This window comes from Arachis ipaensis, chromosome B03 (genome assembly GCF_000816755.2).
Source record: "Arachis ipaensis cultivar K30076 chromosome B03, Araip1.1, whole genome shotgun sequence".
NCBI lineage: Eukaryota > Viridiplantae > Streptophyta > Magnoliopsida > Fabales > Fabaceae > Arachis > Arachis ipaensis.
The window spans coordinates 122,714,879-122,740,307 of record NC_029787.2 but is presented as its reverse complement, the minus strand read 5'-3'; the positions used below and the strand labels follow the sequence as shown (position 1 = coordinate 122,740,307).

At 34.8% G+C, this 25,429-nt stretch overlaps 1 protein-coding gene across 1 annotated transcript; it reads right to left on the bottom strand.

Annotated features, from left to right (window-relative positions):
- Positions 12,375-12,956, bottom strand: LOC107631259 (histone H4). Its single transcript, XM_016334643.2, has one exon. It carries the CDS (start codon positions 12,917-12,919, stop codon positions 12,608-12,610), a length of 312 nt encoding a protein of 103 aa, XP_016190129.1. The 5' UTR covers positions 12,920-12,956; the 3' UTR covers positions 12,375-12,607.

Sequence of the window (25,429 nt, the reverse complement as noted above, 5' to 3'; positions counted from 1 at the left end):
CGGTGGGGTATTGCCACCGGAATAACGCACGGATCGCTGACGTGGCTTATGTTTTTTTATTGTTTTTAATAATATAGTGTGAAAGTACAGAGATGTCCCTGAAGGTGGACGGGGTAACTCGGTAGAAAGGTGGGGCCCAATTGGAAGCCCAAAACCGGAATGGGAGCTCCTTGTTTTCGTGACCTCAACAGATGTAGCATCCAAATTGATGTAAGAGAGCCGTACTAAACCGACGGTGACGATTTTATGGGGGGAGGATCACGTGTGTTCTGAGTCCGTTAGATTCAGATATGGTTGTTCCCTAGTCAGTAGTCACTACTCCGCACTCACTAGTCACTAGTAATAAGTGGCAGCTACGCCCAGGCATTTATTTGTACAACACCACCAACAAGAAGGTATCACATACTGACACACATGATAATGATGTTCCATCCAAGTGACTGAAAGAGAGTGAGGTCAATTAATATAGGTTGATTAGGTTCAACAAGCATAGGACTAATGAATAATGATATACTAGTAGTCTAGTACCATATTAAATCATCATTAATTCTAAACAAGGAAAATTGTATTTCTGTTTTATGTTTTTAAAATAATAAATATATATTAGATTTTTAGCCTGTTAAGGGAATTAGAAAAACAAGTAAGCGGTTATTATTACAAGGCTCTAGTCATAAGTATACTTAACGAAATAACGCTTTTATCCGGGTACTAAAATCACAAATACTTAAAACAATTTGAGTAAACTACTAAAATATATTTTAACACGATAAAAATACATCCAAAAAAACAAAAGTGATAGAAATTATGAAAATATGATATATTTTTTTATAAGTAACTAATAAGTTTTATATTTGATAAATTATTTGTGTATTTGATGATTTTAATTTTACAAGACTATTATTTAGATAATACTTTAAAAGGTATATGAAAAAAATTGGACAAATCATCTTAATAAACTAATGGCACTTAAAAATTACGTAGATCACTTAAACAAAATTACGTTAGGTGTATATTCTCAAAGAATTTTTTTTATATAAATTGAATTAGACATTATGATTTAATATTTTTGATAGTAAATTAAAACAGGTATACTCGATTTATTACCAAAAATGCTATATTAATAATGTCTCATTCGATTTTGTCAGTATAATACTCACACTATATTGACAGTAGAATCACTCACTCACATACCACTATCATATTTTTCATCTCAAATTCACAAATATTTGTAAAACAAAGGAGCACCTCTCAATTCTCATAACACAATTTTTATTATTTAGAACACACATAATACACAAAGCATGTATGGCTTTGAGTGATTGCTATGATGTCTAAAAATATTTGTCTAATTTACTAAAAATGGTTAAAAATTAATATTTAATTTTAAAAATATAAAAGTAAATAATTATTAAATATTCAAAATTTGCCATAAAAAATAAGTTAGGCAAAAGTTAGGCACCATAGAATTCACTATGGCTTTATATAGACTAAACTTTTTAAAAAAATAATAATTTTTTTTTCTTAACAACTAAGACTACATTGATGATGATCATGAAGCTTGTAGAGCTTGCATGCTTTGTCATCATTCTTTTAAGGGTTAAGTATTTTTTTTCGTTTCTAAGGTTTGAAGTGAAAATCAAAATCGTTCCCGACCTTTTTTTGTTATTAAAATCATCCCCAACGTTACAAAATGTTATAAAATCGTCCTTTTCTACTTCAATTATATTTTTTGACCAAATTACCTTTCCAAGTTTCAACTTCCTTCTTATTCATTCCTTCTATTCGTTATTCTTCTTCTGTTAATGATGCTAACTACCTGAATCACTTGTTCAAATCGCAAAGTTTGCGTTGAGGCACTGTCATTGTGGAAGAAGAAAGAGTGAGAAAGCAGTGCAGCTGAAGAATAATTGACATTTGAAAGGCATAATTATTAAGAGAGAGACAATGAGAATCCTCTGCAATGTATGCCAAAACGCCGCTTCAATTTTATTCTGGGCCATCGACGAGGCTGTTCTTTGCCACTCTTGCGATGACAAGGTTTGACTTCAATTTTATCAAGCTATTGTTCTTCCGTTCATTAATGTCTAGTCATTTCGATTAGTTTACTACACAAATTGAATTGTTATTGAGCAAAAATAATAGATGAAATTATTAGCACGGATTTAAAATTTATTGTATACTAAGAGCCTAGGACAAGTATATTGCATCGTTCGACTTGATTCACTTATATGAATACAATTGTTCAGGCCATTGGTTGCTAAACAAGATCTAAAGCTTTTCTCTATTAGTCTACTGATCCGCTGAATTGAGTTTTGTTTTATTTTATTTTTATCTTAAGCAGGAATAGAATTAAAATTAAGATTTAATGGAATTGAATTGTGTTAAGTTATGTAGACATGTTCGAGTTGGACTTGTTGATCCTAGTGATGTTCCTCGATGTGATATATGTAAAAATGCACCTGGTATTTATATGGATTCCTGACCAGATTGTGCATTGTTGAAGTTTGAGTGTGGTTTTATGTTGGTTGTTGGAGTTGTGTTAGGTAAGGGATTCAAGTGAAAAGAGTTAAGGATAGTGGGTGGGGCGGTGGTGGTGGTGGTGGTGGTGGTGGTGGTGGTGGTGGTTAAGAGAGAGAAAGAAAGAGTTAAGGATAGTGGGTGGGGCGGTGGTGGTGGTGGTGGTGGTGTTGATGGTGAAGAGAGAAAAAGAGAAAGAGAGAGAGAGAGGTGATGGATGCGTAGATGATAAAGATGCAGGGAGACAGAGGGAGGGGGTTAGTGGCGAAGGAGGGGAAGAGGTTTTTTTTATTTTTGTTTTAAGGGCAAAATTGTCAAAGCATTATTATTTTTTGTAAAAATGATGATTTTATAACGTTTTGTAACGTTGGGGATGATTTTAATAACAAAAAAGGTTGGGGACGATTTTGATTTTGACCCAAGACGTTAAGGAAGAAAAAAAATACTTAACCCTTCTTTTAATAATCAAATACATCTCTTGAATATTCTTGATAATTCTTCAAATTTTCAACATCTTCTAGTAAATAGACGATTATTGTTTTCAATTCAAACTTTGCTTCTTCAATTCTTTAACCATGTTTCATGAAGATTTTAGTCCATGCAAGTTGATTTAAAATTTTTAATCAACATTGCCTCCCTTAAATTAAGCTTGTAAAATTTATCATTTCAAGCATTTTCTTCAACTTGTAAAATAACTCGGTCTTTAACAGTTTTGTAAAGATATCTGCAACTTGGTCATCAATGGGACAGTACTCAATAAAAACTTCTTTCTCATTCACCAACTTTCTGATTTTGTGAAATCGAATATCAATATGCTTCGATCTTCCATAAAACACAAGATTTTTGCAAAGTGCAATAGCTGACTTGTTATCGCAAAATATCGTCGTTGGAGTACTTTGTTTCTCGTTCAATTCCTTAAGAATTCTTCTTAGCCAAACTACTTGCGTTGCACAATTTGTTGCTGCTATATATTCTGCTTCTGTTGTAGAAAGTGCTACTACTAGTTGTTTTTTTGACGACCATGAAATTGCACCAGAACCAAGATGAAATACAAATCCTGAAGTACTTTTCTTATTTCTATATCTCCGGCCCAATCACTATCAGTGTAGCCAACAAGGTTTATTTCATTATTATTCTCATAATAAATTTCATCATTTAAAGTAACTTTGATATATCGAAGAATTCTTTTTGCCGCTTCCAAATGGTTGGTACAAGCCTCCTCCATAAATCTTCTAAGCAAACCAACTCCAAACACAATATCTGGTCTAGTCACAATCAAGTACCTTAGACTTTCAATCAAGCTTTTGTAGTATGTGGGATTTACTACTCTTCCTTTATCTTTTCTCAACAATTTGAACTTCTTTTTGACCGGAGTAAAAACTGGTATTAAGTGCTCCATCTGAAATTTCTTCAAAATATCATTTGCATATTTCTTCTGAAAAATAAAAATTACATCATCTTTTTTAACTACTTCAATGCCAAAAAACTTAGACATCAAGCCCATATATGTCATTTCAAAGTGCTTTATCATAGCCTCCCTAAATTCTGTAATTATCTTCAAATTGTTGCCAGTAAAAATCAAATTGTCAACATAAAGAAATACAATCAAGATATCTTCAGGTTCAACAAACTTGATATAAAGCGTATGCTCAAATGCACATCTTTTGAAACCATTCTGAGTGAAATAAGAATCAATCTTCTTGTACCATACTCTTGGTGCTTGCTTTAACCTGTACAAAGCTTTATTCAACTTGTAAATTTTATCTTCTTCTCCAAGAACTTCATATCTTGTAGGTTGCTCAACTTACACTTCTTCTTCTGGTTTTTGTTTGTATTCCTTTGCAACTAATCTTGTTTTGAAATGATCAACTTCACCACTGGATTTGTACTTAGTCTTGTAAACCCACTTTACTCAAATCTGCTTCTTATTTGTTGGTAAATCTATCAGATCTCATGTGTCATTCTTTTCAATGGCATGAATCTCCTCATCTATTGCTTTCTTCCAATTGTTATTTCTAGAGGCTTCTTCAAAGTTCAACGGCTCACAATCTGAAAATAGAGTAAAATTTATGATTTCTTCATCGGACGGATCGTTGTCATTACCAACTTCATAATATGCTAATCTAGCAGGTAGTCTCTGCTCTCTTTGAGGTCTTCTAGATGATTCTGGTTTTTCGGTTATGTCCGGTTGTCTTTCTTCGTCATCATCACATGTATTTTAAATTACAATTGGCTACTTTTCTGTCTTTGTGTCCCAGTCCCACATGTCTTTCTCGTCAAACGTCACGCCTTTACTGATGATTACTTTCTTTGTTTTTTGGAATGTACAACTTGTATGCTTTTGAGTCTGTGCTATAGCCGAGAAAGATACACTTCTTGCCTTTATCATCTAACTTCTTCCATAATTGATCTGGTACGTGTGCATAAGCTATGCACCCAAAGACTCTTAAATGATGGATGGATGGCTGCTTTCCACTCCAAGTTTCCTCTGAAGTTTTATCTCGAACACTCTTTGTTGGACACCTGTTTAAAATAAGAACTGTTGTTGCGACGGCTTCTGCCCCAAAATTCTTTAGGCATTTGTTTTGACTTGAGCATGCATCTGACCATATCCATGATGGTTCTATTCTTTCTTTCAACAACTCCATTTTGTTGAAGAGTATATCTAGTTGTTAGTTGGTGTTGAATTTCGTGTTGCTTAAAGTTATCTGAACACGCAAAATATTCTGTCCCTCTGTCTGTTATGAGAATTTTGATTTTACAGCCACTTTGTTTTTCAACAAATACCTTGAATGTCTTAAAGATAGCACATGCTTCTGATTTCTGCTTCAGAAAGTATACCCATGTATATCTACTAAAATCATTAATAAAATTGATAAAATACCTGCTACCACCATTGCTTGAAACTTCAACAGAACAGATATCTGAATGTACAATTTCAAGTAACTTCTAGCTCTCCATGACTTTCCTGTAAGGAATGGATCTTTGTGCTTCTTTTCCAGTTGACAAATCTCACAAATACAATTGTGAATATGAATCCGTGGTAAGTTAGAAACAAGTCCTTTTTTGACAAGTGGTTTAGACCATAAAAATGAAAATGCCCAAATCGCATATGCCACAGCCAATTATCATCAAATATCACAGTACTCATGCAAGAGGGATTAACATATTGAATTTTTAATAGAAACATTCTGTTTGAAGTCATCTTTGCTTTATCTATGAACCTTCTGTTGTTGTCAAATATAGTGCAATATTCACGATAAGTTATCATCTTATATCCCTTCTCAGATAATTGCCCCATACTTAGTAAATTGTAATCAAGTTCAAGAGCATAGAAAACATCAGAAATATTATTCAGAGAACCATCCTTCAATCTAATTAGTATATGCCATTTTCCTTCAATAGAAATTTTTGTACTATTATCAAACTTCAATAATAGTTTAATTGAATCATCTAGTGAATAAAATAACTCCTTTCTACCAGACGTATGATTACTACAAGTATTATCCAAGTAATATATATTTTCATCTTCACCACATGAATTACTTGTAAAAAATAAAGTCTGAGTGCCTGGATTATCATCAATATTTTGATGTTGATTTTCTGCAACGTATGCTTGATTGTTATTCACCATTTTGAATCTGCAATCTGCTACTTTGTGTCCATACTTTTCACATAAAAGCAGTTGAAATTGGTTCTTTCTTGATAAAAATTGCTTCGACCTCTTCCTCAGTTGACAGGCCTGAAATTCATTGCACCTCTTCCTTGATTATGTGGTGTAAAATTATTATAACTTCCTTGATTGTAATTGCCACGACCTCTTCCTCTAAAACTTCCTCTGCCTCTATTTTGAAAATTGAAACTTCGACCTCATCCTTCCTGTGTATGGCTTGATTCTGCAGCATTGTTTAAATGCACCCAACTTTTCAAGGTTTCCTCAGTTGATTTTTCTGACTTATCCAATATTCACCTGATGTGGCTTTCCATGGTTTCTTGCAACTCTGCAATCATCATGGTATCCATATCGTGTGACTCTAGTATCGTAGTCACCACATGGTCATATTTCAATGGCATGGTGAGAAGAATTTTCTCCACCACTTTACTATCGGGTATATCTTCTTCATAGACTCTCATCTTATTGACAAGATCTGTAACACGAGTAAAATATTGCTCAATAGTTTCTGAGGTAGACATCTTGTACCTTTCATATCCTCTTTTCAAAGACTGTAGCTTTACTTTTTGAGTTTTATCTATGCCTTTGTATGATAACTTTAAAGTGTTTCATGCTTCTTTCGCATTTTTGGCATTTGCTATTTTACTAAACACCGTATAATCTATTCCTTGATGAATTTGAGATAGCGCCAATTGATCTCTCTTCTGTTGGGCAACATCTGCTCCTTCTTACAAACCCGGTTCGATGAAATTCCACAGGTTCTGAGCTTTCAAATAGGTAAACATCAAAGTCTTCCAATAACTATAATCAATTTTTCCATCTAACTTGGGACCGGACCACACAATATTAAAAGTGTTTGCCAAACTGACTCTATGAATAAGTAACTATGTGAGAACCATCTCATACCTCACAAACTCTCAAACACTAGGCGCTGGATTAACTAGTTCTGATACCAAATGTCAGTATAATACCCACACTATATTGGCCGCAGAATCACTTACTCACAAAAATAACGCTATCATATTTTTCATCTATCAAACTCACTAATACTTATAAAACAAAGGAGCACCTCTCAATTCTCATAACACAATTTTTATTGTTTGGAACACACATAATACATAAAGCATGTATGGCTTTATATAAACTAAACTTTTTAATAAAATAATTTTTTTTTCTTAACAACTAAGACTACATTGGTGATGATCATGAAGCTTGTAGAATTTGCATGCTTTGATATCATTCTTTTCATAATCAAATACCTCTCTTGAATATTCTTGATAATTATTCAAATTTTCAACATCTTCTATTAAACAGATAATTATTATTTTCAATTCAAACTTGTCTTTTTCAATTCTTTAATCATGTTTCATGAAGATTCTAGTCTATGTAAGTCGATTTAAAATTTTTAATCAAGATTTACATAAAAAGATCCTTTTGGGACATTCACATAACTTAATCTCGTTTGAGTGATTTACCTAATTTTTTTAGTGCCATTGGTTTATTAGGGTGATTTTCCCTATATTTTATTTATTAGATTATTAGAAATAAATTAGAATGCTATTTTGATAACGGACAGTTAGTTTCTGAATAATAATGTTCTGTAAGTTATAGTTGAAGAATGGTAATAGAGTATATAGGTGAATGGATCAAGATCACATCAAGATAATTCATAATTGTATTATCTCAAGACTGGTTCTTGAATTAATCAACTAACAGAATTTAGTTACCAATTCCGTTTTCTGTTAAGAGCTTATACTATATATGCTCATGTATCAGTGTTACTCTAAGATAGTTTTGATTAGTTTCATTGAATACAATTCATTGTCACTCTCAATACACCTTAGAACTGGTTTCCCTTCAAATGGCATCGACATCAGCCGGTGTTGACGGGGAAGTTAGCAAGGCAAAAGTGGAGGAAACCACAATGGCAGCAGTATCTTGCGCAATAATTACGGCTTCGTTACGAGTATCTTGCTCAATCTTCTGATGATGAGTCTGAGTTTACTCTTTCCATAATAGAATCTCATGATAAACATGCAACAGCCGTTTGGGCTTTGTGTTCATCAGATTTGTGTATTTGTCTTTTTGTTACTGAATACCGGCAACTTGAGACACGCTTCTTGCCTCATGGAAGGTATATTTTACATTTTTACTCCATAATCTTCAACCTTAGGAGCTACTTGGTATTAGTAATTTCATATCTCTAAACTGATTTTAGGTGGAAGAGAATTGTTATTCAAACTTTTCAATTTGACATATTCAATGATATATACAAGTCGTTTAAATTAGAGAAAAGATGTAACCTGAACATATATATAGCCTTTGCTTGATTCTAGCAAAAATGATTAACATTCTTTCCAAAAGGTTATATTGCTCTAATGCTTCTCAAACAAAAAAAGATAACACACAAAAAAAAAAAGATAAGATGAAGCCTCTGTTTCAATAAGGTATGACAAAATAAAATAGAAGGGAAAACGGCTAAAATAAATAAATAAAAGAAAAGTAATGTCAATTTTGAGTCGATGAAGAAACATTGGAACGTGTTTCAAGTTTCAACACTCATCAGCCTTTTCCCCTTTGGGTTTCAACAAGCTGGAGACTTGCAACATGTCAAATTATATAAATTTTGCTTCAATTTCGATGGCCACGGGCATAGGGTGCAGCGACCCGAAGTGGCATGATTCTCGAAAATGTTGGAACCGTAGGGTGTCTCAAATTGGTCAGCATCTCCGTGGACCCTCTCATGAGGCTCACTGTTCACATCCCTCTCCCACACTTCATCCACTGTCAACAACAAACTTGTGTGCAAGGTTTGAGTGAATTACATGTTTATTCTCATTGCTATTAAAATTCGGAATGTTTTTCTGTACTATTTAGCGGATTATGTTTAGCGACCCTTCCATTCTGTTTATGTGATAATCAAAGAGTTGAGGGCGAGTCTGCTGAACTTCAGCATTAATGTAGCCCAAAGTAACGGTAAAATTACTGTTAAAAGAGAGGGAGGAGCACCTATATAATAAGGGTACCCAAACCCCTTTAACAGAAAGCTACCTACTCTGTAGTTAACCCTTTACACTAACTCTGTTTTCTCTTTTTATTTGGACTCAATCGCTCAAATCTGCCTTTTTGCAATTTATTTAACTTAACATACCTTGCTCACAGCGATTTAACCACTTGTTTGCTTAATTTTTCTATATCATTGTGGAAGCACTCTAAAGAGATTTTTCTACATTGTCGGAACATTTCAAATCTCTTTTTCAGTGAATCTGCAGTTGCAATTTAATTTAATCACATGCATTGCTTTGTTAATAAATTGAATTTACTATCTTCGATTTACCATGATTAAGTTTACATGTAAATCGAACCAACAAGATTCAAATTATAGGGCGTATGAATAAATCGAATAGATATGATTCGAATTGCGAGTGTTGCTGCTAGCCTGCTAGTAAATCAAATGTAGTGGCTTGGATTTACATGAAACCAAGGTATATTGAATTAGCTTAATGAAATGAAAGTAAATCGAATTATGTGAATTCGATTTACATAAATTTAGGAGATTCACATCTACTTTTTATATTTAAAACATTCACATAAATTATAAACCTTGTTTATGTGCTTTACCCAAAAGAAAAATAATAGAAAACGTACTATTGTACTCAGGGAAACAAACTAAAAAATCCCTCTCAACCTGAGAGTTCCCATTATAAACTAAGTTTAGCAACGACAAATTGACCGGTCTCAAGTCAAGAAAAAAAAGGTTTGATTGGTCCCTACAAGTCTACTACTATAGGTAACGGACGCTAAAGAAGATGCACAATTATGAGTGTTGTTAATAAATCTATTATCTTCGATATACCATGATTAGGTTTTACGTGTAAATCGAATCATATTTGTACATACCATTATTGCTCTGAGTAAATTCATTAGCTTCCTCCGTCGGGTCAGAAACTTCCTCATGATCAGTTTTATTTACATCAAGTTCTACTGTGATTGATTGAAGAATATTTTCACTGCTTTGAATATCTTGCAGTGGAATACCCTCAGGAACCGCCTCTTGATTCTCACTTTTGTCCTCAAGTGGTGGCTCAGCCTTGTCCGCAGAGTCTGGTGCTGACATAGCTTCAGCAGGTAGCGTAGATTTAGTCTCAGAAGTTGCTAAGACTTATCATCAGAAGGAGCCTCTGCCTCAGCTTCCGCAGGTGGTACTGCTGTAGCCTGGGCAGGTAACTCTGACTTAGCCTCAGCAGATGGCTCTGGCATGGCTGTAAGGGGTTGTTCAGCCTTGACCTTAGGAGATGGCTCTGCCTTGGCCTCAAGAGGTGGTTCTACCTTTGCCACATGATGCAGCTCTGCCATAACCTCAGCAGGTGGCTCTGCCTTAGACTCAGCAGATGCCTTCGCCTTAGACTCAACAGGCGGCTCCTTCGATACGTTTTTGACGTGACTTGGACTTTCCTCTACCGGAGCAAGAGTAGAAGAAGCATCAGGTTGAATTTGAAAATTGGCATCAACTAAGTGTTGGTTTTCTTCCATAGCTAACGGCACACCCTGGCCAACTTCCTCATTTTTCTTTCGCATCACTCGTTTTCGAAATTTTAACCACGCATCAGAACAGAACAGGACAATCTCCTACACCAAATCACTACAGGAGTTCAATAGAAGAAAACTGAGATGAGGGAAAAAATTTCATCCTTAAAACCAAATGTAATAATTTCTATATACATGAAATCAAGATAAATCAAATTAGCTTATTTCGATTTAGATAAAACAAAGATAAATCGAATTATATGGATTTGATTTAGATAAATTTAGAGCATTTATGTCCACTCTTTATATTTAGAATATTTAGCTAAATTATAAATTCTAATGAGTTATTTATTTAATTTGCCCAAAAACAAAAATAAAGAGGTACTCCCGTACTCGGGAAAACAATCTAAGCAATCCGTCTCTAACTTAAAAAATTTCCATTATACACTAACAAATTGACCATTCCCAAGTCAAGAAAAAAAAGGTTTTACCTGTCCTTACAATTCTACTATATAGCTAATCAGACGCCCAAGAATATGAACAATTAATTGGGTGTTGCAAGATGTGACACCAACTCATTCACTATTGTCGTTCAACACTGCTAGTTGGGACCATATTAAAGGGAACAGATTAGGAGCAATAACTTCTTACAACTTCATCGTCAAACAATTTTTTATAACATCGTTTGTCGCTTCTTGCCTGTCATAATTCTTACTTTAACTCCTGATCCTCATTATCCATAATGTTAAATGCGTTTTTTCCAGCTAAATGATAAAGAAGGTTTATATATAAAAATGTTATATGTAGATACCATATATAAAATATTTTTTTCAACTTTAAATGTGTTTACATTCATCTAACGTTGATGATATTTCACAACAGCACCCATTTTATCATAATTTAGATGTTAGGACTTATAACACCACAACCGACAGGACCCAGTGCAAATCATCACAAGTTCTAGTCATTGTCTTCATTGGCTAACAATATGAGACCAAGAACGAAAGCCTCATTCAAAAGCTAATCACTCGCTACACAAATTTTACAAAAACAGCATTGCAAATTAAACACAAATGTAATAATTAAGTCCACATCTACTACTAAAGAGGAAATTTAAGTTGTCCTAGATCGCTGGTGACCCCAAGAAAGGGCCAACTCTAATATCTCAATTGTTCACCGGGATATTTAAGTCGATTTAATTTAATCACATGCATTGCTTTGCTAATAAATTAAATTTACTATCTTCGATTTACCATGATTAAGTTTACATGTAAACCGAACCAACAAGAGAGGGAGGAGCACCTATATAATAAGGGTACCCAAACCCCTTTAACAGAAAGCTACCTACTCTGAAGTTAACCCTTTACACTAACTCTGTTTTCTCTTTTTATTTGGACTCAATCTGCCTTTTTGCAATTTATTTAACTTAACATGCATTGCTCACAACGATTTAACAGCTTGTTTGCTTAATTTTTCTATATCATTGTGGAAGCAATCTAAAGAAATTTCTCTACATTGTCGGAACATTTCAAATCTCGTTTTCAGTGAATCTGCAGTTGCAAGCAAACGAACCATATCATATGTTGCTCAAGGAATTTTCATCCCTGATGTGGTCGCGTATACGTAGTAACGTGTATATATAATGAGTGGCTCTATATATTCGAATCGCTAAGCAACTGTCTTTAATAAAACGAGCTTACTTGTTTCAATAATTTCCGCATTCAATTCCCCTAACTTAGTAAAGGAAAACGCATATTAATAGTTAATACATTGCAATGAGTAATTACTGATTACATTCCAGAATAATTGACATCGAAACTTAGATAGATAACTTGCTGAACATAGTCACAAACTTTCTAACCCCTAAACCAGAGTAAAACCCTCTTAGTCCTAACCACCAAATCCATAAAGAGTCCTTCCCTGTCTCTTGAGGGCATACACAACGTCCATGGCCGTAACTGTCTTCCTCCTAGCGTGCTCCGTGTATGTAACGGCGTCACGAATCACGTTCTCCAAAAAGATCTTGAGCACTCCACGTGTCTCCTCATAGATGAGACCACTGATACGCTTCACTCCACCCCTACGAGCCAAACGACGAATCGCCGGCTTCGTAATACCCTGAATATTATCGCGCAGAACCTTACGGTGACGTTTTGCTCCTCCCTTCCCCAATCCCTTGCCACCCTTTCCACGACCAGACATCTTGCTGTCTCAGAAACCAATTAGCACAAACAAAAATCTGCACAACAATTAGAAACAAAACAGTAGCTTAGAATAATATTGGAGTTAAGTTAGAATTAAGCATGGGATGAAGAATAATGAAATTGATAGTTACCGAGTAAGAGAGGAAGAGTAAGCTACGCAATGATTATGAATTGCGATGTGTGTTGTATTTATATGTGTGGTGTTCGGGTTTTGTTGAAGGAACGTGGATCCGCGGGATGATTTGATCAGGCGATCTGGACGGTTGATTGATCTATTGATGTACCGTCTGGATTCGAAGTTCGAGTGTGTTGCAGATCGATGACGTGGTTGAGATGAGCGAGTGGTTCAGACTTCAGATGCACGTGACGTTGGCGCAAATACACTTTGGGCTATTTTGGTCCTCGCGGGATTTTTAAACCTTTTGGGAATTATGCCGCCAAATACTAACAAATTTCCGAAATTGTTTTCTTAGTCCTAAATCCTACTAAAAAAAAAACTACAAATAAAAATAGTCGTTCAACAATATTTTTTATTACATTACTTTGTATTTAAATTTAAATTAATATTAATTAATTTTTGTTCATTTTATTAAAAGTGTTAATCTATATCTCCTCTTTTAAATTCGAACTTTTTCCCTTCAATCTTCAATTCGAGCCTGGGTTCAGTCTCATGTTGCCTTTCTCTTTCGCCTCAAATGAGGGACAAAACTTGACGGATAGTCCCCGTATCCAAATAGATTCTCATCGCCTCTTACTCGTAAGTCCCCACAGTCCAACATCATTGCCTCTAGTTCATTGCCCAGCTTTAGATATGTGTCGCAATCAAACTCCTTTCCAACATCTACAAGGGTCTCTGCATCCTCCTTTACCTGAGATCGTGATCTAATTTCTTGCTACCAATATTGTTGACTCGAACGGAGCTCTGGTGGTTTCACTGCCTTCAACTCATCTCTACTGTAAGGCAATCAAACAATGATAAAAAAACTTGGAATAAATATTAATGGGGAGTTGATAATCCCATTGAAGGTAGAAAAAATCACTCCCAATCTTTTCAAAGATTGACACACCCTCAAGGATGTTAAATGTTTTGGCCTATTTAAAATGGTCCTCACATTTAACTCAATTGATAATACGAGTGAATTTCTAAATCTATCATTTCTCCTAAACCACTTTGGACAAATAAAAAGATGGTCTTGATATGAAACAGATAGAACCAGAAGAGTATAGATTAAAATCTTTGGAGTTTGTTTCCATGCGCAGTGTGAGAAAAATTTCACTGTAATTGCCGAGACGGGGCCAATAACAAAAAAATAGATGATAATTTGAGAAATTCGGATAGCTTCAACAAAGCATTAGTTGACACTATTTACGTTTCTCAAATTAACAATTTGCTATAGTTGAATTTTAATGGGAAAAAATATGAAATATTTGTGAAGGAACCTGACACCAACACCAAAAAATATAGAGGAAAAAATAATGATATAAAAAGATATTTTGGATGATACGAGTGATTGTAATTTTACTACCATAATCTAAAAGACAATGATATGACAACATATGTGATGAGTTTAATGAATAATGAGAATAATAAGATAGGCACTATAAATGAAGATATTTTACAGATGCATAGAGAAGTGAAAATACAGGTGGAGAGATGAGATTCTATTGATTTACAAATGATTGAGAATTTAAGGGTTAATTATTTTTTCTCATTCATAATGTCTTGGGTCAAAATTAAAATCGTTCTCAACCTTTTTTTTTATTAATATCATTCTCAATGTTACAAATTATTTTAAAATCATCATCTTCATACAAAACATTAATTTACGGATAATTTTACCCTTCTAATAGTCATAATTTTTTTAAATATATATAATCCAACCTGATACGTCACCCTTATCCTCGGCCGCCCAAAAAGCTCGGCACGTGAGCAGATGAGATCGGCCTCACGCCAACTGCCCGATAAGCTCGGCGCGAGAGCATACAGAAATGGCCTCACCCATTTGAAAATAAGAAACGTGCTCAGCAAACCTAATCACCAAAACATAATATCATAACCAACCTACAAACTAGGACTTATCTGCAGCAAACGGGCAAAATAATGCCTATAAAGCCGAGCTAATATCCTCGGCTAAGGTTCAGGTTCCATTCTCAGTCTTCATATTTACTTAATTACTTTCACTCGAGATTATCACTAACTTGAGCGTCGGAGTATCTTTTGCAGGTATTCCCGCCGCGGTGTTCAATCCAGGCCGACGTATAGCTCTTCCTCTCCGACAGTTGTTTGCTCGGAGTCGCTAAAGCTCGGCCACCCAGTGCTAGGACGAAACACTTGGCGCCCACCGTGGGGCCGGAATATCTCTGACCTCACCATTCATTTTATTTAGTATCTTACCTTATTTTGCAAGATTCCCTATCCTCGAACATGGCTGACAATGGGAACCCCCAACCCACATAGGCAGAGCTCTTAGCTCAAATCGCCGAACTCCAGGCGGAGGTGCGGAAGATAGCTGAACTGTCCACACAGAACAATGGAAAGCAAGAAGGAGAAAGCTCTAAAAGCTCGGCGCAGGGCAATACGGATCCCATAAACATCACTCCACCAAAGGAAAAGATCACCCTCGAGAACCCCTTTTCTGACAAGATCACTAAGTTCCAGATGCCGAAAAACTTTGTATTACCTACAGCACTGGAACCATACAAGGGGTTCGGTGACCCCCGAGCTCATGTCAAAAAGTTTCAATCCATGATTTTTTTAACGGCGCTAACAACGAGTCCGTGCTTTGTCGAGCTTTTCCTACCTATCTTGATGGTGCTGCATTACTGTGGTTTTCTAAACTGTCTGCAGGTTCAATTTCCCCCTTTGAGGAGTTGGCGAGATCCTTTATTGACTATTTTGCTGCATCGAGAATTTATGTCCACGGATCAGACTACCTAGGCACAATCAAGCAAGGCCAACACGAGAGTTTAAAGAACTACATGACCAGGTTTTCCGAAGCTACTATGGAGATCCAAGATTTGGATCCGGCTGTCCACTTGCATGCCCTCAAGGCCAGCCTCCGACCAGGCAAATTCCGGAAAACCATTGCGATAACAAAACCAAAAACACTGGAGGAGTTCCGAGAAAGGGCTGCAGGTCAAATGGAGATTGAAGAGCTCCGAGAGGCCCAAAAGCCGGAGAGACAACCTCAGCGGAGGGATGAGGAAAAAGCTTTCAGATCACCAGGCAACAAGGATACAAAGAGGCCGATCTCATCTGCTCACGTGCCGAACTTTTTGGGCGGCCGAGGATAAGGGTGACGTATCACAACATAATCCATGGTTCTTCCTTTTCTGTTCTCTCTCAACTTAAACACCATTCTTTACCACCACTTCATTTCCTTTACCACCATCACCACATCATCACCACTATACCTCCATCATCATATTTTTCACAAGGTTTGTTACCTACTGCTGATTTCACACCACCTCTACCATCACCTCACTGTCACCTGTCATGCACCACCACCCCCAATTAACATTATGATCCACAATCATCATTGCTGGCCTGCTGCAACAATAACAACAACACGTTCACTGTAAGTATAAAATAGGAAATTACGAGTGAAGGCCTTGATCGTAATCAGGCCCTAAAAATTTAGATTAGTTTGGGGTTGTTAGGGTTCAGGTAGTACGAAGGAGATTATGATTTATGAGTTTGTTGTTGTTGTTGCTGTTGGGAATGGTTGAGAGAGAGAGACCCAACTCCCAGCGTCTGTGTTCTACTCTAAAAAAGTTTTTTTAATTATAATTATTAGAAGGGTATAGTCGTCCGTAAATTAATGTTTCATATAAAAAAGATGATTTTAAACGATTTGTAATGTTAAGAATGATATTAATTAAAAAAAGATTGAAAAAGATTTTAATTTTGACCGAAGATGTTAGGGATAAAAAAATTAATTAATCCGAACATTTTAACTTTTAATAAAAGCTCAATCTCAACCTAAGTGCATCCATGATAATATAAATTTTGAAGAAGTTATAAAAAAGACAACTTAACTTATAAGAAATCAAACAAATGTAAATTAATGGAAGGAAATAGAGATAAAGAAAACGAATATTTTTTAGGACCATTATATCTATTTGATTTTGAAAATATTATCGAGGAAAGTTTGATATAAATTAGTATGGGAGAAGTATAAAGAAAGGTAAAAAATTCAATAACAAAAGGATGATAAAATTGGAGAAAACAATTTTAAAAGAGGGGTAGTAAAATAATAGAAAGAAAAATAAAGAGTGCTACAAATAAAAGAAAAGCGAGCACCCATCGAAAAGGAAGAAAAAGAATAGCAAAAAAAAATGACCAAATAAAAAAGAAGGAAAGAACACAAAAATCAGCAAAGAGGAGAAAGGAATGATTTAAGAACAAGTGATAAAAATGATATAATAGACTCTAAGAAGGATGTAAGAAGAATTTAAAATTTTGGATCTTCGCCCATGCTATAATGTAGTAATAAAAAAGTTGTGGTAGAACATTTACATAAGTAAGAGCAAAAAAAAAAATATATATATATATCAAAATAGGTGACATTAAAATAAGAAAAAAAAAGATGTAGTTATTGAAAAAGATACATCTGACCCAAAAATAGACAAAGTGAAGATTAGGGTTCAATTGATTGTAGAAGGAAAAGTGCATTTGGTAAAGTGGATATCAACGGAAAGAAATGAAGATATAACTTGACTAAAAGGTGAGACGTGGTATGTGCGTTTGTTTGACAGGCTGAACAAAGCGTTTGTATGAGTTTCCTAGCAAAGAACCAATGACAGCGTTTGGCATTAAACAAAGCGTCTAAATGTGTGTTATGTGCTTTTCTTTGATAGCCGTTGGCACTAAACAAGTCATTTATATTCACGCACACACGTTTTTATTTGTGTCGTTATTGCACGTTCTTCTTCATTTTTCTCTTTAGTTATTGTCGTCATTAACACCACCTCCTCTTCCTCTTTCTTTTTTCATTGAAATTTCTTCTCCTCCTTCCTTTTTCTCCTCCTCCTCCATCATCAGTTATCTCGCTGTTGAAGATAATGAATAATTCAAGTTTAGATTGTCAATTGAACCAGAAGGAAATTGACCACCCGCTGGCTAATTTTTTTTTATATTGGAAAAGTGTGTGAGTTGTGCTTGGTTATGGTGTATACAAGTGTTAGACACAGGTGTGGGATAGAGAGAAATCGGATCGTCCGAGTTCTTTGTTAAAAAATTCGTTGACCACAAATTGAACCGTCCGATTTGTTTTTGTTTTTATTTAACCACAAATCGGACCCTCCGTTTACATTTTTTGTTTTTTTTTTCCTTAAACTGAAAACGGACCCTCCGTTTACAAGTTTTGTTTTTAAATTTTTCCCTTAAAAGAAAACGGACCCTCCGTTTTTTGGATTTTTCTTCTTTTTTTTTAAATCAAAACGGACCCTCCGAATTTTATTAAAAAAATATTTTTTTGTATATTTCCTCTAATCGGACCGCCCAAGTTCCTTACTCTAAATCTCTCGGTCCGATTTCAGTCCCCTGACACCACATGCAGGGAAAGCAGACCTATTCTCCATAATGCTGTATCACCACATACCTTCCTCCATATTAAAAATAAAATGCGCCACCCGCTAGCACGATATTGTTCGCTTTGGCACACAAGGTCTCACGGTTTTGCCTTTGACGATAGGGATGATGGCCGAAACCCCCCACACTCACTCATCAAAACGCGTCATGCTAGGGAGAGATATCCACACCCTTATAAGGCATGCTTCGTTCCCCTCCCCAACCGATGTGGGACTTTACAATCCACCCCCTTAAGGGAGCCCAACGTCCTCGCTGGCACATCGATCCGGGCTCCGGCTATCATCCCTATCTGTAACAGTCCAGACCACCCGCTAGCACGATATTGTCCGCTTTGGCACACATGGTCTCACGGTTTTGCCTTTGACGATAGGGATGATAGCCGAAGCCCCCCACACTCACTCGTCAAAACACATCATGCTAGGGAGAGGTATACACACCCTTATAAGGCATGCTTCGTTCCCCTCCCCAACCGATGTGGGACTTTACAAATGTAATGTAAAAATTCTGCATTAAAAAAATATTTTTCTATATTTACAGCAAATTTGGGTATAACATGAAGATATTTGAGTGTATTGTTTAAGAATTTTCAGTGTATATATGCTGATAAGTTCTACTGCTTCTTCTTCTTCTTCGTTTTCGTCATCATCATTATCATCATCTTCTTTTTTTTCTTATTTTATCTTCTAAAGTTTCTTCTTGTTTTACTTTTTTAACAAGAATAAAAACAAGAAAAATCAAACAAAGAAGAAGAAGAAATACATAATGTTGCGAAATTACTTGGAAGATGATAAACTTACATTCATTCAACTAAAAGAAAGAAATAAATAAGGAAAAAAGAAGAAAAAAATACAGCATTAGAGAAAATATTTTTCTGTATTTGCAGTAAATTTGGGTGTAACACGAAGATATTCGAGTGTATTATTTAAAAAATTTTTGGTGTATGTGTGTTGATAAGTTTTGCATAATTCAAAACTCTTCCTCTTCCTTCTCCTCCTCATCTTCTGCTGCTTCTTCTTCTTTTTTCCATCATTACCATCTTCTTCTTCTTCTTTTCTTATTTATCTTTTTATTTTTATTTTATCTTCTCAAGTTTCTTCTTGTTTTACTTCTTTAACAAGAATAAAAACAAAAAAGAAGAATAAACACATAATGCTGCAAAATTACTTGGAAGAGGACGAACTTATATTCATTCAACTAAAAAAAAGAAAAAAATAAGGAAAAAATACAGCATTAGAAAAAATATTTTTCTATATTTGCAACAAATTTGGGTGTAACACAAAGATATTCGAGTGTATTATTTAAGAATTTTTAATGTATGCGTGCTAGTAAGTTCTACATAATTCAAAACTCTTCCTCTTCATTATCCTCATCTTCTGCTACTTCTTCTTCTTCTTCATCTTCTTATTTCATATTCTCATAATTCTTCTTGGGAGAAAAAAATCAAACAAAGAAGAAAAAAATACATAATGTTGCAAAATCAATAGAAAGAGGAGGAGGAAAAAAATACAGCAACAACAATAGTAATTAAAAAAAACCCGACCATGAAGATGAAATACACGAAGAAAAAGGAGGAGAAACGCAAAAAAGAAGGAGAAGAAGAAGGAAGAGAAGGAGGAACGCGGAATACAAAGAAGAATAACATGATTTCACACACGCGTTATGTAAGCGACTTATATAACTTGTATGCCAAAAAGATTTATATGTGTAGTAATACTCTTATCTTTTATGGTATTGTCAAAGGGATAGTTAGTGTAATATGAGGTATTGTCAAAGGGATAGTTAGTGTAATATGAGGTAGTTATACCCTCTTTGTGTTTTGGATCGAACTTGTAACAAACAATCTAAAAATAATTAAATTTATTTATAATAATATAATTAAAAAACTTATGAGATGTCAAATACAAATTCTTTTATTTATAATAATATAATTAAAAAACTTATGAGATGTCAAATACAAATTCTTACACATAGTAGTTAGTTGATGACCAATTTTTAATATATATCTAATCTAACATAGCATCATTGATTTTGCACATGTTATATCTATAATACAGTGTTATTTTTTTTCTTAAAATGATTGATTTTAAAATTTATTGATTGACTGTGAAATGAATTTATTTTATATGGATATTAAATTAATATTAATTTATGATATATAGTTTGAATTATTGGAATTTGAAGGGAGAAGAATGGAGAAGAATGATGATGAGGTTGCGTTTTGTTTTGTTTTCTGCCAAATGTTCTAAGTCTAACTACGTGTCACGTTTCACCTTTTACGTGCCAATTTGCCATATCACCCCCCAAAATAAGTGTTAGGAGTGAGTACCCGTCACTTTGTTTCGGATTTATGGTAAAATTAGAACCGAACTAATTAAAATGTAATTGGTTCAGTTTGGTTTGGATTTATATTTTTGTGTACATGTATCTGAACCAAACCAAATCGATTAAGAACAGATTTGTTCGGTTCGGGTAATTGGATATCCGATGACTTTGAAATTCTTTAAAAAAAAAACAAATTTTTATCTTAAAAATTCAACAAGTACAATAAACATGTAACATCAATAGAAATAATCCAAATATGTTAAACACTAAATACATTAAAAACTAAACTCATTAAAATCCAAACATATTAATAATGAATAATCATTGTCTAATGAAAAAGCCATATATATTTTTTATTTTTTATTTAATTAATATATGATCGGGTTCGCGGGTTGGTTCAGGTTTCACACCTCCAAAACCGATACCCGAACCAATCACTAACAAAAGTCATCGGTTTGGTTCGGGTTGGACCCGATTATCCGTTGGTTTCAAAATCAATTTAATTGGTTCGGTTCGGATTTGAATGGGTAATCGGGTACCTGCTACCTGTGCTCACCCCTAATAAGTGTTGCGGCCTTGCGGGTCTTGATTTCCGAACCCCAAACTCATTCTATTTTAATTGGTTTGGATGGATTTGAATTTGAGAGTTTTTTATAGTGGGGCATGTTTTGAGGGTTAGGTAAAATGGTGATTTGGACTTGAATTTGAGGTTTAGATTTTTTTTTTTTAGACACTGTCTGTCCGATTTGTATTAGTGTTTAGGTGTTACCGTTCGAATTCTTTGTGAAGAGGTAGAGGGTGGTATCTACAAAAGACTCTGATATTTAACTTAGCAAATGTTTTAAGCTGATTTTTAATAGATTTAGTAGATTGGATTCTAAACAATTATTTTTCACATACAAGCTATTTTACCATACAAGTCTATACAAATTATTTTTCTCTAAATCACTTTCACATGCATGTCTTACACACGCATATTTTACACGCCTCTTAATTTAACAGATTTATAAATGTGATCGTTAGGGGTGTTCATGATTCAGTTTTTACATAAACTGAACTGAAACTACATTAGACCATTTTAAATGGTTTAGAAACTGAACTAAACTACTTTGTCACATAAGAAACAGGTTTTAAACCAATTTACAATACAGTGCACCAGTTTAAACCAGTTCATAAAAATAAAACAAGTTTTAATTGAAAAAACCAGTTTAAACTAGTTTATAGGCTAAAACTAGTTTTAACTTTTAACATATATAAAATTAGTTTTTACATTTTCTCTCTCTCCCACTCTCTCTCCCCCTCCTCCCCCCCCTCTCTCTCCCTCTCCCTCTCCCTGCTCCGATGAAAGAGAACGGTGTGGTTGCATGTCATTGCTTTTGTCCTCTCTCTCCCTCTCTCTCTCTCTCTCTCTCTCTCTCTTTCTTTCCCTTTTCCCTCTCTCTCTTCTTCTCTCCCTCTCTCCCCTTCCTTTCTCTCTCTCTCCCACTCTCTCTCCTTTTCTCCTTCTCTCTCACCCTCCTCTCTCTATCCCCCTTCTCTCCCTCTCTTTCCTTCCCTTATTTCTCTCTCTCTCTCTTCTTCTCTCCCTCTCTCCTCATCCTCTCTCTCTCTCTCTCTCTCTCCCTCCTCTCTCTTTTTCTTTTCTCTCTCTCATCCTTTTCTCTCTCCTCCCTCTCTCTCTCTCTCCCTCTCTCTCCTTTCCTCTCCCCTTCTCTCTCTCTCTCTCTCTTAACATATATAAAATTAGATTTTACATTCTCTATCTTCCCCCCTCTCTCTCTTTCTCTCTCTTTCTCTCCTTCTCTCCCTCTTTTCTCTCTCTCTCTCTCTTCCTCTCTCTCCCTTTCTCTCTTTTCTTCCCCTCTTCTTCTCTTTCTCTTCTCTCCCTCTCTCCCATCCTTTATCTCTCTCTCTCTCCTTCTCTCCTTCCCCTCTCTCTCTTCCTCTTCTCTCTCTCTCTCTCTCCCCCTCTTTCTCTCCCCTCCTATCTTTCTCTCTCCCTTTCTCTCATTCTCTCTCTCCGTTATCCCTCTTCCTCTCTCTCCCTCTCTCTTCTTCTCTCTCCCCCTCCTCTCTCTTCCTCTCCCTCTCTCCTTCCCTCTGTCTCTCTCACTTTCTCTTTCTCTCTCTCTCTCCTTGCACTCTTTCTCCCTTCCCTTCTTTCTCTTTCTCTCTCTCCTCCTCCTCTTCTCTCTCTCTTTTCTATCTCTCATTCTCCCCTCTCTTTTTTCTTATCTCTCTCTCATTTTATCTCTTGTTTTGGAAAAAAGGAGGAGGGAGAGAGAGAATAGGGGTATAGAGTGAGAGAAGGTTGAGAGAGAAAGAGAAAAAAGAGAAAGAAAGGGTAAAAAGAGGAGAAAAAGAGAGAGGAGGGAGAAGAAAGAGAGAGAAGAGGAGAGAGAAATAAGAGAAGGGGAGAGAGACAAATAGGAGAGAGAAAGAGAGAAAATGAAAAAATGAGAGAGATAGAGAAAGTGGAAGAGAGAAGGGATGGAGAGAGAGAGAGAAAGGAGAGGAGAAAGAGAAACAAAAGGGGAAAGAGAGGGAAAAGAGAGAGAGAGAGAGAGAGAGAGAGAGAGAGAGAGAGAGAGGAGGGGGGGGGGAGAGAGAGAAGGAGGGAGACAAAGAGGAAGGAGAGAGAGAGCGAGAGAGAGAAGGAGTATGTAAAAACTAATTTTGGAGTTTAAATAAAACCAGTTTTAATTTGGTTTAAAACTAAACTAAACCATAAAAACTGGTTTTTATTAAACTGGTTTTCACAAAAACTATGGTTTCAGTTCAATTGTTTATTTAAAAAAACTGGTTTATTTAAAACAGTTTCAGTTCAGTGAAACCAGTTTTTTTGCACACCCCTAGTGATCGTGTCGTTACTGCACGTTCTTCTTCTTGCTAAACGTTCTACTTCTTCTTCTTGTTGCACATTCTACTTCTTCTTATTGCTGCACGTTCTTTTTCTTCGTTATCGTCGTCATCAACACCACCACCTCCTCCTCTTCTTTCTTTCTTTTTCATTGGAATTTCTTCTCCTCCTTCCTTCTCCTCCTTATCTCGTTGGTGAAGATAATAAATAATTCAAGTTTAGATTATCAATTGAACCAAAACAAAATTGATTATTGTTTTGAATTCAATTAAGTAGCTGAAGTGTAATTTGATTCTAGTTAATTTTTTTGTTAGTAGTTTATGATTCTATAGGTGAATCATGTTTCATCGTTGATGGTTTGAATTGAATGTAATATAAAAGTTCTGTATTAAAGGAAATATTTTTCTGTATTTGTAGCAAATTTGAGTGTAAGACGAAGATATTTTGATGTATTATTCTTTAAGAATTTTTTGAGTATGTATGCTGATAAGTTATGCAGAATTCAAAACTCTTCTTTTCCCTCATCCTCATATTCTGCTGTTTCTTATTCTTCTTTTTCATCATCATCATTATCTTCTTTTTTTTCTTATTCGTCTTTTTTTTTCTTGTTTTATCTTCTCAAATTTTTTGTTGTTTTACTCTTTTAACAAGAATAAAAACAAAAAAAAATCAAACAAAGAAGAAAAAGAAACACATAATGGTACAAAATTATTTGGAATATGATGAACTTACATTCGTTCAACTAAAGGAAAGAAAGAAATAAGAAAAAAAAGAAGAAGAAAAAAAATGCAGCATTAGAGGAAACACATTTCTGTATTTGCAGTAAAATTGGGTGTATTCTTTAAGAATTTTTGGTGTATGTGTGTTGATAAATTCTGTATAATTCAAAACTCTTCCTCTTCCTCTTCCTTATCTTCTGCTGCTTCTTCTTCTTCTTCATATTTTTATTTCATATTTTCATAATTCTTCTTCGGAGACAAAATCAAACAAAGAAGAAAAAAATACATAATGTTACAAAATCAATAGAAAGAGAATGAGGGAAAAATGCAGCAACAACAACAGTAATAAAAAAAGACTATGATGATGAAACACGCGAAGAAAAAAGAGGAGAAACGCAAAGAAGGAGAAGAAGGAGGAGGAGGAGGAGGAGGAACGCGAAGCGCGCTATGAAAACTGTTGAGTAGTGCGCGTGTTAACACACTCGTATAGGTGAAAGTCCTTTTTGTTGGGTTTGACCCAACTTCTATGACTTGTAAACCAAAATGACTTGTATGTGTAGCACTTCTCGGATTCTAAATATTCTTAAAGGTGTTAGTATATTTATAGTAAAAAAAATAACTAAATAGTAGTTCCATCTTTGATGGTAGATGAACGTTTCCTTTTATTAGAGAAGTTGTTAAAATTTTCCATCTAAACAGATAGGAGATATTTTATGAGTTAATTACTTATTCAGATAAGTAATACTGAACTACCGTCATAACGCTCGATTTTCACTAGGTCGAATAAATGTAGCAGTAGTTGTATCTCTTAAATGGGATTCTATTCATTTGGTTTTAGTTATATTTTATGGGACATGATATGAACAGAGCTTAACTAATCTAAATTGATTAAATTTGAATTGAACCAGTTTAAATAAATAAATAATTGGGTATTTAATTGAAAATAAAATTAGAAAAAAATTAAAAAGTCTTCTAAATATTATAAATAATAATAATAATAATAATAATAATAAT